The sequence below is a fragment of the Trichechus manatus genome, unplaced genomic scaffold, assembly GCF_000243295.1.
Source record: "Trichechus manatus latirostris isolate Lorelei unplaced genomic scaffold, TriManLat1.0 scaffold00232, whole genome shotgun sequence".
Classification (NCBI taxonomy): domain Eukaryota; kingdom Metazoa; phylum Chordata; class Mammalia; order Sirenia; family Trichechidae; genus Trichechus; species Trichechus manatus.
Window position 1 is genome coordinate 620828 of NW_004444168.1, and position 12393 is coordinate 633220.

General features: G+C 40.9%; 1 protein-coding gene across 1 annotated transcript in view; it reads right to left on the reverse strand.

Moving 5' to 3' along the window:
- Positions 1-5459, reverse strand: part of SYT9 (synaptotagmin 9) — a 98391-nt gene extending 92932 nt beyond the window's left edge. The window contains exon 1 of the mRNA XM_012559265.1: positions 5029-5459. Within this exon, the coding sequence (XP_012414719.1) occupies positions 5029-5459 (431 nt within the window). The remainder of the gene's footprint in view (positions 1-5028) is intronic.
- Between the last annotated feature and the right edge of the window lie 6934 nt (positions 5460-12393).

The following is a 12393-nucleotide window of genomic DNA, read 5'->3' on the forward strand; positions in this document are numbered from 1 at the left end:
AAAAAAAAGCCCTATGGAGCACAGTTCTATTCTGACATACATGGGGTCATCATGAGTCAGAATCAACTCAACAGCAACTGGAAAAGAGAAAATACACAATTACACCTAGTTTCAGGGTCTCATAGAAGTTGAGAGAATTTTAGGCAACTTCCATTTTTTAAGCTGTTTACTAAAATCTGAAGAAATAACTAATAAAGTGATTAAAAAGTTGTTATGTTTCAAATGTTTACATTTAACCAATGCTTTCAACACACAATAATATAGCTTAACAGAACTGTGCTACTCATAGAGTAATTGCAAGATTTAATCTTCCTGTACTTACTGCTGGAGTTGTGACCAGTAATGGAACCCAAACTTAAAGTGTGACGATTGTCTTCTTCTTTCAATCCTGTCACTGAATTTCTGTGACTCCATAGATTGTGTAATTCAAAGATAAGGTCAGAAGCCTAAACGTGAGGCTCTTAATGAATGTGAGGCCTGGGATGAACGGCCTTCTGCCAACCTCATGCCATAATAGGCCCTACTCTGTTTATACATCTGGCCCTTTGCCATTCTCGTCAGTAGAACAAAAGAAAAGTGGCCTGATACTGACCAATTTATTCAGTCAGTCAGTCATGAAAAAGTCTGCTCTGTGCCCAGGGCTGCACTAGGGGTTGGATAGATAGTGAGAAACAAAATACATGTGGTCTCACAGAACTCATAGTTAAGATGGCAGTATAGGCAATAAACAGACTAGTACTCATTTAATCAGAAATAGACGTTCAGTCCTATAAAGGATTTAAGAACAAGGCGACATGAGAAAGAATTAGGAGTGATAGGAGGCAACGGAAAGAACAAATACTTAGGTGGGCAGGGACCCTCTCTGAGGAGGTGACATTTCAGCTGGGACATTAAGGCTGTGAATGAACCAGGCATGGCAAAGAGAAAGGAAAAACAGTCCAGGCTGGGAGAACGGCCTCAAGGCAGGAAAGGGCTTGATATATTGAAGGAAGTTTTAAAAAAAAAAAAAAGGTCAGTCTGTAGGGTAATGAGTTTTTTCAGGGAAAGCCTCCTATGTAGTCCACGTGAATGGTGTCCTCTGGGATTGTGCAACGTGGTGGCCCTGGCCAGGAGGTGAGGCTGACAAGAGCATTCTATGGCAACATCATCCAGGGCCTTAAAAGACCTGAGTTGAAGTTTGTGGTGTGGCAAGTGGGATTTTTTAAAAACCCAAAGTGTTACATAAAAAGATTGAGAAGGCTTATGAAAACAAGATGGACTCCCATCTTGGGATACGAACCAGGGAATGAATTAGATGACCTTTCCAGGTTCCTTCTATTTTGGGGATCCAGAGATTTTCATAGATTTGAAATAGAGACCTTTAAAAAGATCTGGTGTTGAGAAATTCTGAGAGAATTAAAATATTCACATTCCCAAGTTATTAGGTCATTATACAAAAGTAGCTTCATCCAAATCAAAGAGAATTAACAGGAATTTTGGATGGTTCCAATAGTAGTAGAGCTAACTAGAAATAGAACACTCACAGGCTTGATCTTAGAAGAACAAGAAAAGTTATCCTCACAAGGAACATTTTTAGAAGATAAAACAAATCTCATCTTTAGGGTACCCCAAAAAGGCACTGGTGTGAGCCAAACATATTAAGCTGAACAGGCCAGGTGAGGTTGAGATTTCCGATGCAAATGCTGCTACAGAAGCTATGGTGGTCACAGTGGCAGGTGAGGCTGCCCATAAATGGTCATCCAAGGCTTAGGTGCACTGGGTCAAGGAAATGTTCTGGGACCCTTGGGACAAGTGACAACTGCTACAGGAGGAAAGCAATAAGGCATGTTGTTGTTAGTTGCCGTCAAGTTGATTTCAACTCATAGCTACCCCATGTGACAGAGTAGAACTGCCCCATAGGGTTTTCTAGGCTGTAATCTTTATGGGAGAAGATCACCAGGTCTTTCTCCTGCAGAGCCACTGGGTGAGTTCGAACTGCAAATCTTCTGGTCAGCAGCTGAGGGCTCAACCATTGCACCACCAGGGCTCCTCCAGGAAATCATACTAGATGTTATATTGATAGGAAGAAAAAGAAAGAAAGGAAGGGGAAGAGAGAGAGAAGAAAGAAAAAAAGAGAAAGCTAAGAACATAATGAGAAAGGAAAAGAAATAGATAACTAGAAAAGTAGACCATTTAGACTCATCTCAGCAAAGAGTGCCTTCCTGCTCCCCAAATGTGGTATCAAAAATGTTACTTAAAAAATAATTTAAAATGTTCTGGAACATGAAGAAAATTGCATTCATTTTTCCATTCTATCAGTAAAAAAGAATTAAAACCCTTTATACCACTCTTATCATGGTGAGACCATGAGACAAAGATATATATTTCCAGATAGAACCCATAAAACTAGGTAACAGTAATTAAGGTATGAATGTTTTAAACGTGTGATGATGCAAATTAATTGTCAGTATTAAGTCAAATAAGCTGGAAAGAGTTTAGGCTTCTTATGGTAGTTCAGATATTACTAGATTTCATTTTGACCATCAGATAAAATAATCTAACTCCATCTCCAAAACTAAAATAAATCTGAGTGTAAAATGTCGTTTACGGAGATAATTCCCTCACTCTTCTCTTTCATTTTTGTGCCTTCTACCTAATTTCCACAAATCAGTGGTGAAGCTATCTATGGTTTATATTTCTACATGAATTATATTTCTGGATCCACAGAGTAAAATATTTATCCATTTCTCTCGGATAAATATTGGGTAGTGATATTACTGCTGCGAATTCATAAGAAGTATGGCAGAGTCCTCAGGTCAATAACTTAATAAAATTACAGTACTATCACCCTGTATTGGAGCCCTGGTAGCACAGTTGTTAAGAGCTACAACTGCTAACCAAAAGGTCAGCAACTCAAATCCACCAATCGCTCCTTCGAAACCCTTCGGGGCAGTTCTACTCTGTCCTACAGGGTCACTATGAGTCAGAATCGACTCTACAGCAATTCGTTGGTTTTTTTTTTTTTTCCCTCACCCTGAATTAGCAAAACCCAGATCAGAAAAATTACATGCAGAGTAGAGCCAACCAGGAGACATTTTCAACATAGACTCCATCTGAAAGGCTCTAGTTATTGAAGGATTGGAAGGATTTTATTATAAGTCTGTTCCACTGCTTGAACTCCAGGGCAGCATCAAATAGAGCTCCTGTTATATTTAAGTTTTAATTCTGAAGAGAAATTCTAGTGATAAAATCTAAGGATATCTTCTAAACCAAACGGCAAACAACCATCCATTTCCTCACAGAGGAATATTTTAGGTTTAGCTTTTTGATTCAAAATTGGAAATGATGCTAAAATAGATTTCTGAAAAAATTAAATTACAAATTGTCATATTCCATCCCACTTAATGTGAAAGAGCTGAGCCTCTAGGATAAACTTGATTAACATAAAAAAGGGTAAAATCTTATTTCTGTTTCTAGGGAACAAATTAAAAAGATTTAAAAAAAAATACTCTCAGACTGTGCTTGTACTTTCCAAATAACAGCACATGCTATTCCCCTGGCTATCGCTCAAGCAAATATTCTCATTTAAAAGAAAGCTGCTTCCTGAGTCTCTTTTCCTGAAACCTCTTATTGAAAATTGGTTTTTATATCCAGTGATTCAGAACTGGCTGTTTAGCCTCAAACCCACCTTTGTGCAGCATCTGAGCCTTGGGAGAGGCCTGTCTCAATGATAATGATGATGATAATAGCAATGAAAACAAAATGGCAGTCACGTTTTGTAGCACTTAACGTGATGCACATTACATTTCATTCTTACAACCACTTTATAAGTCGGCACCATTACTATTCCTCCTTTACAGAAAGGAATTGAAAAGATACAGAGGTTAAGTAATTTGTCCAAGGTCACACAGCGAAGTTAAAGCCAGTTCATATGATCCCACAGTCCATGCTTTTAACCATCACACTGTACCATCGCTCCACTGCTTAAGTGCACAAAGCATCCAGATAGTGGGAAGAGAGTGACCCTAGGCCTGGTATTATGATTGAATTGTGTTCCCCTCTGCCCCAAAATACATGTTGGAATCCTAACCCTAAACCTATGGATGTAATCCCATTTGAGACCACGCTTTTCTCTGCTATGTTAATGAAGCCATATCGGTGTAGGATGTGTCCTAACCCTAATCATTTCTGAGTTATAAAAAGAGCAGATTAGACACAGAAGCGAGCACATGCAGGAGGAAGACAGACACAAATTGATATGAAGGAGGCAAATGAATCTACAAGCTCAGGAACTCCAAGGACTGCTGGCTACTAGAAGCTGAAATAGACAAGGAATGGTCTCCCCCTAGAACCACATCCTGAATTTGATCCTCTAGCTTCCTGATCTGTGAGAACATAAATTTCTGTCCTTTAAAGCCACCTACTTGTGGGATTTCTGTTACAGCAGTACTAGGTAACTAAGACAGTCTGGGTACTCCACAGGCTTCATAGAGGCTGGAGATGGACAAGGACCTCCAGCCATACTGTGGCATCTGAAGAGAGCCTGTGCATGATGGCTAGATTAGGTCAGGGGCACAGTGAACGAATTCTATAGAACTAGGAGGGCAGCATGGAATAGTGGTTAAGAGGTCAGGTTCTGGTGTCGGTTGAACCGGGGTTCAAATCTTGACCTGCGTGCTTTGTTGTTTTATCTCCTTAAGTTTCTTATGTTTCCTCTTCTGTAAATAATAATAACAATAGTATCCATCTCACACAAAGTTGTGAGCTATAATAAAATAATGCATATAAAGTTCTTAGTATAATGCCTGACACACCATAAGTATTATCAGTGTTAACTATTATTATTATGAACTAAGAAGAGACTAAACAGAGCTCAAGAACTTAATTTCAACATAGGAAGAACCAAGTTTTCCCATATCCATGTCTCTGATACTGGATAGACAGCTAGAAGGTTGCAGACTCCTTGGATGACCAATGCCATTGCTGCCAGGGAAGGGGGAAGGGGGTGGTCCATTCCCTGCATTCAGAAAGGAAGGTGGCATTACTGACCGAGATGACGAAGTTGGCTCTGTGATTTGGCGCTGTACGCGGATGCCATGAGCACAGTTCTCCTGGACCCCCAGCTGGGTCGAGAGAGGAATGTCAGGGGAGGTGTGGCTGATCTTCATGGAGGAGTCAGGGCAAGGCGTGGGAAGGTCTAGGAAGTCCTCACTGTTCTCCTGCTCATTTGTCTCTGTGTCCGTGTAGTTAAGAGGCTCCTGGTTGTTGTCTTTGCTACCAGAGAGCAGGCCTCGTTCTCGCCATGGAACCCAGCAGAGTTTCCAAGACACGAAGAGAGACACGCCAAAGAGAGCGAGACCACAGGCAGTGACCACAAGGGTCAGTAGGCTCACGGAGATATCTGCAAAGAAGCAAAGATCAAAGATCAGTGTGACTGCTTCTCCCACATCTTGTGTGGGCAGAAGGGCCCTCCCATCCATTCATCCCTCAGGAGCAGATTGGGGAAAGCCAGGTTGGAAGATGCAGCCAGGTCACCTGATTCTGGGGCAGTGACAGTGAGGATTCAGACACAAACCAGCAGGCCAGTGAGCAAAAAGCACAGAGGAGGTAACCTGCAGGCCATGTTTAGAAATAATAAGCAGCCTTCTATAGCAAGGAAAAAAAAAAACTGGTTGCCATCAGGTCAATTCTGACTCATAGTAACCCTATTGGACAGAGTAGAACCGCCCCATAGGGTTTATAAGGCTGTAAATCTTTATGGAATTGCTACATCTTTCTTCCGTGGAACGACTGGTGGGTTTGAACCACCAATCTTTTGGTTAGCAGCTGAGCACTTAACCACTGCACCACCAGGGCTCCTTTCTATAGCAAGAGATGGAGTATATTCAGGGGGATGACGAGTGCCCTGCGAGTCAAATAAGACTCTATCGTACAGGCAGTGCAAATCACTGATGTTGTCTGAGCAGGAGAGTTTCAACTGTCCTTAAAAAGGACTCTGTCATCTCCCGGAGCTGTTTGGGAATTGTTTATATAATAACTTTTAAAAACAAGAGAAGCTACCAGTAACCAGTTGCCTAAAGTCAGCTCCAATTCACGGTGACCCCATGTGTGTCAGAGTAGAACTGTACTCATAGGGTTTTCAATGGCTGATTTTTTGCCAGGCGAAATATACCTCTGCAGCACCTCTGGGTAGACTCAAACCTCCAACCTTACAGTTAGCAGCCGACCACATTAACTGTTTGCACCACCCAAGGAATGAGTGCTTTATTTTCTATTTTGGTTATTATCTTTTTCAATACAGATTTTATTGTAGTAAATATACAAAACATTTTCCATTGCAACAGTCTTCACATGTATAGTTCAGTGACATTAATTACATTAATTAGGTTCATCATTTTCCTCAACCATCACCCTTATCCATTCCCAAATTTTTCCATCACCCTTAATAGAAGCTCAGTGTCCCCTAAACACTGGAGGTCTAAGCAAAAATGAAGCTCAGGCTGTCTCTAGATTTTGCAGCCTCAACAATACTTACCACTCAGTGGTCACATCCCTATGTCCCATAGCACACTGTCAGACTTTGAGTATCCCCAGTAGTAGACCCTGAGACGAGTATTCAAAGGCAAATAGTTTACTTAGCAGGTGAAGGAAACACTGGTAGAGGAGTGGGGAAGTGAGTCAGGGAAAGCAGCCAAGAAAAGGTACGCTAACTGCAGAGCTAATCAGCACAGCAGGGGACTGATCTTAAGCCTGCTGGGGATGCTCCATACACCTTAGAGTTACCCACCCAGGGACAAGGGGCCTGGGCTATTTGCACTTCCACTCCCTTCAGTCGTTGACTGAGGGCAGCTCTCAGGGGCTATTAAATCCTTGGCATTTCCAACCTGCAGCATGGGTGGGCAAAGTGGGCTTCATTAGCCAGAAGATGCCCACATTCAAAAAAATGCAGGTGCTGGTTGTTGGAGTCAGTAGGCATGCATGTCTTGAAGTGGTAATGCTAAGGGGATATGGCAGGGTAACGATGGCATTCCTACATGGACCCCGGCCCCATGGCCTCAACCTGGGTCCACAGCAGAGCAGCATTCGGTGGCTGGACTCCTAACTTTCAGAACAGTGCCCAATCCCTTCCAGACTTCCATGCACCCTACAGTAGAGCCAGGGGGCATGAGGCATCAACCTGAACACATTCCTGGCACGGTCGTGGCTGCAAACTCCTTAACTGATAGGATAGTGCTACTTGCCTCTACTGTGCTTCACTTCACTCATGAGTCCCAAAGATTCTCCCTAGGATTTGCCTCTATTGTTCTTGGTGACACAGTGGTTAAGAGCTTGGCTGCTAACCAAAAGGTCAGCAGTTCAACTCCACCAGGTGCTCCCTGGCCACCCTATGGGGCAGTTCTACTCTGTCCTATAGGGTCGCTATGAGTTGGACTTGACTCAACACCAGTGCGCTTGGTTTTTTGGTTTGGTCCACTGCTAATATTTGCATTATTTCAACCAAAGTTTTCTGAATGCCCACTCCATGCCAGGTACTGTACTAGGCTTTGGAGATACAATGAGGAGCGTGACAGACACACACCAAACCTTTACAGGACTCACATTTTGGTGAAGGAGAAAATTAGAAATTAGTTACTTCACAGTCACAGTTCTAGCTATTCACCAGGAATTTCAACAATCTATGATGCACAACAATTTGTATTTCTGCTGAAGTATGCATTTGAACTGACTACGTACCATCCATGTGCATTTCAACATCACTCTGAAATAACACAGAGTTATTCTTACGAAATAACAAACAGTTTCTTCATGAAAAGTTGCTCCTGGAAGAAAACCAGCTGCCCATGTTAGTTATGGGTCTGGCATACCTCCTCCATCCCTTCCCTTCAATCTTTGCCCTTATGGTGAAACAATATTATCTCTATGTTTGAAAACACTGGAGTTTCAGTTCAACGCGGGTAACTAGGCTCAAATGGCTGCCACTTTTCTTTTCTCAAATACTCCTGAAATAGAATAAGCCAACTACACAGCAACGGACAACAAAGAAGAGCACCATCAATCCATCAGTAACTTTGAGGAATTTCTGGAATTGTTTTAAAGGAAAAGCTAATCAGTGCTGAACACAACACAGGCAAACAAAAGGACACTGAGGGGGAAATAAGAAAACCTCAGATGCAGAGCAGCAAGGGCTGGGATTAGGGGTAGGAGGTGGAGTCAGTGGAGTCAAAGAAAAAGGCACTGGAAGCCACGCCTATGCACCAACATGAAGCAGCGAAGAGCATGGCTTAATATCAGGCTCCACTTGGTTCTGGCAGCTCATAGCAGAGCAGAAAGTTTGCTGGTGCAAATTTCTTGATAGATGCCCTTTTGGTAGGGGCAGAGGGAAGGAGGAGACCCTGTCCCAGTTAATCAGGTTGCCACAACAAACATCAATCCCCGCACCTCTAAAATCTAAAAAAATCAAAACTTAAAAGCTCTCCACAGTACTAGAAGTGAAATCCTTTAACACATTCTGTAATCCAAACCACCTCTGAGGCAGAACTGATTTCCTACATCTTGTTAATCACCCAGCACTGTCCAGACATGAACACTTTGAGGTGTGTGCTAGAGGAGGGCATGCTAGGAGGCAGGAAGTCTTAGAGAGCAATGTGATAACTTTATTATTATTCACCAAATATCACTCTTCCCTCCAAGCACCCACTCCAAGAAAGAAGTATACTCCCCAATGCCCTGATGATGGTCTTGGCCATGTGACTTTTTCTAGCCAATGAAATATGAGTGGATATGGCCCATGCCACCTCAGACCAGAGGTCTCTTGGGCTTCTGCCCTCTGCCATGAGAAGATGAGGTTTCAGATCAGGGCTGATCTTTCAGCCTGGGTAGCATAATGAGAAGCCCTGTGGAGCAGACTCAAAGTTCAAAATGATAAGCAAGTTTAAACCCAACTTACAGCCTAGGGCAGAGCTGCAGCTGGCCTCCAGACCCATGAGCAAAAACTAAATATTTGGTGTTTTAAGCCACTAAAAGTTTGAAGGTAATTTGCTGCCATGGCAAAAGTTGACTAATATAAACCAAACCTATTTCTATCGAGTCAACTCCAGCTTCTGGTGAATCCATGTATTACAGAGTAGAACTGTTCCAGAGGATTTTCTTGGCTGTAATCCGTACAGAAGCAGATCACCAGGCCTTCCTTCCTCAGCGCTACTGGGAGGGTTCGAACTGCCAATCTCTGGGTTAGTAGTTGAGTGCAAACAGTTTGTGCCACCTAGAGACCTGACAAACCTGTAGCCACTTGCTGTTTTGGGGGAGGTCCCAGACCATGAATTATGGTTGTGTAGGTTGTGTCCAGTAAACTCTAGGTGCACCAGTAACATTCAGAGCCATCATAAATTTGTGTATATAGATATGAAAGATTTCTGGCAAAGAGCAAGAGTGTTTTTTTCTTAGTCACACAAAGGTGCTGTGTGGACTCGCAGCGGATCAGGGAATACCTGTCAGAAGATACCAATAGTAAGATACTGCAGCCAGATACCTGGGCCTACTTCAATCACCCCTACATAGCCCTGCAGGTCTAGGACTGTAGGTGAGAGCCTGCACCTCACACTCAGTGACTGACAACCTGTACATCTGAGCTGAATCCACACAAGAAGAGTAAATGGACTCCTGGGATCACATACTTAGTAACAGCTCTAACCCCCTGGTGATAGGACATGAGAGCTTCAAAGACGCCAATAATCAAAGTAGCTCACACGACTAGCCTATTTTGGCATATCAAAACAAAACACGAAGCTAGGATACAGTAAGCAAACATAAAATAAATAAATATAATAACTTATTAATGACTTGGAGACAACAGTCAATATCAAATCACATAAAGAGGCAGATCATGATGTCTTCAGCAAGCCACCAAAACAAAGAACCAGAAAACCTCCCAGAAGAAGAGAAGGTCTTGGAATTACCAGAGGTAGAATTCAAAAGATAAATATACAGAGCTCTTCAAGATATCAGGAAGGAGATCATTCATAATGTAGACAAAGCCAAAGAATACATAGATAAAGCAATAGAGGAACTCAAGAAGGTTATACAAGAGCATAATGACAAATTTAACAGACTGCAAAAATCCATACAGAGACAGCAAACAGAAATCCAAAAGAGTAACAATAAAATTTCAGAATTAGACAACTCAATAGAAACTCATAAGAGCAGAACTGAGGCAATGGAAGTCAGAATTAGTGAGACTGAATACAAAGCACTTGACATCAACTTATTTGAGGAAAAATAAGACAAAAGAATTTAAAAAAATGAAGAAACTCCAAGAAATATATGGGACTCTATCAAGAGGAATAACCTATGAGTGATTGGAGTACCAGAGCAGGGTGGGGGGTGGGGGGGATGGATAACAGAAAATACAGAGAGAACTGTTGAAGATTTGTTGGCACAAAACTTCCTTGATATCGTGAAAGATGAGAAGATAGCTATCCAAGAAGCTCATGGAACCCCACATAAGGTAAAACCCAAAAGAAAGTCACCAATATATATTATAATCAAACTTGCCAAAACAAAGACAAACAGAGAATTTTAAGAGTGGCTAGGAATTAACAAAAAGTCATCTACAAAGGAGAGTCAATAAGACTAAGCTCGGACTACTCAGCAGAAACCATGCAGGCAAGAAGCTAATGGGATGCCATGTAGAAAGCCTTGAAGGAAAAGAATTGCCAGCCAAGATTTATACATCCAGCAAAACTGTATCTCAAATATGATAGCAAAATCAGGGCATTTCCAGATAAACAGAAGCTAAGGGAATTTGTAAAAACCACACCAAAATTACAAGAAACACTAAGAGGGAGTCCTCTGGTTAGAAAATCAATAACATCAGATAACAACCCAAGACTAGAACACAGGACAGAACAACCAGATATCAACTCAGATAGGAAAGTCACAAAAATAAATCAAAGTTAAAATACTGAAAATAGGAAAACAGAGATGTCAATATGTAAAAGATGATAACAAAAAAGAGGGACTAAATAAGGTAGTCATAGAACTTTCATATGGAGAGGAAGTCAAGGCGGTATCAAGAAATAAAACAGTGGTTTAAACTTAGACAAATAGAAGTAAATATTAAGTAACCACAAAGGACACTAACAATCTTACACATCAAAATAAAAAAGAAGAAAAACATAAAGACTTAGCAAATACAAAATCAACAACAATGAAAAAGATGAAAAGAAAATACATAAAGAAAAACGACAGCACAGAAAATTAAGTGGAACAAAGAAACTGTCAACAACACACAGAAAGAGACATCAAAATGACAGCATTAAACTCATACCTATCAATAACTATGCTGAATGTAAATGGACTAAATGTACCAATAAAGAGACAAAGAGTGGCAGAATGGGGTTAAAAAAAAACATGATCCATCTATATGCTGCCTACAGGAGACACACCTTAGACTCAAAGACACAAATAAGCTAAAACTCAAAGGATGGAAAAAAATATATCAAGCAAACAACGATCAAAAAAGGGCAGGAGTGAGAAAAAGAAATAAAGGGCATCCAAATTGGTAAGGAAGAAGTAAAAGTATCTCTCTTTGCAAATGATATGATCTTATACACAGAAAACCCCAAAGAATCCACAAGAAAACTACTGGAACTAATAGAAGATTTTAGCAAAGTATCAGGATACAAGATAAACATACAAAAATCAGTTGTATTCCTCTACACCAACAAAGAGAACTTCCAGGAGGAAATCACCAAATCAATACCATTTACAATAGCCACCCAAAAGATAAAATACTTAGGAATAAATCTAACCAGAGATATAAAAGACCTACACAAAGAAAACTACAAGACACTACTGCAAGAAACAAAAAGAGACTTAGATAAGTGGAAAAATATACCTTGCTCATGGATAGGAAGACTCAACATTGTGAAAATGTCTATTCTACCCAAAGTGATCTACAGGTACAATGCAATTCCAATTCAAATTCCAACGACATTTTTTATGGAGATGGCAAAACAAATCACCAACTTCATATGGAAAGGGAAGAGGCCCCGGATAAGTAAAGTATTACTGAAGAAGAAGAACACAGTGGGAGGCCTCACACTACCTGATTTTAAAACATATGATACTTCCATGGTAGTCAAAACAGCCTTGTACCAGTACAACAACAGACACATAGACCAATGGGACAGAAGTGAGAATCCAGATGTAAATTTATCCACCTATGAGAAGCTGATATTTGACAAAGACCCAAAGTCCGTTAAAAGAGGAAAAGACAGTCTCTTTAACAAACAGTGCTGGCATAACTGGATACCCAGCTGTAAAAAAATGAAACAAGACCCATACCTCACAGCATGTACAAAAACTAATTCAAAATGGATCAAAGATCTAAATATAAAATCTAAAACAATAAAG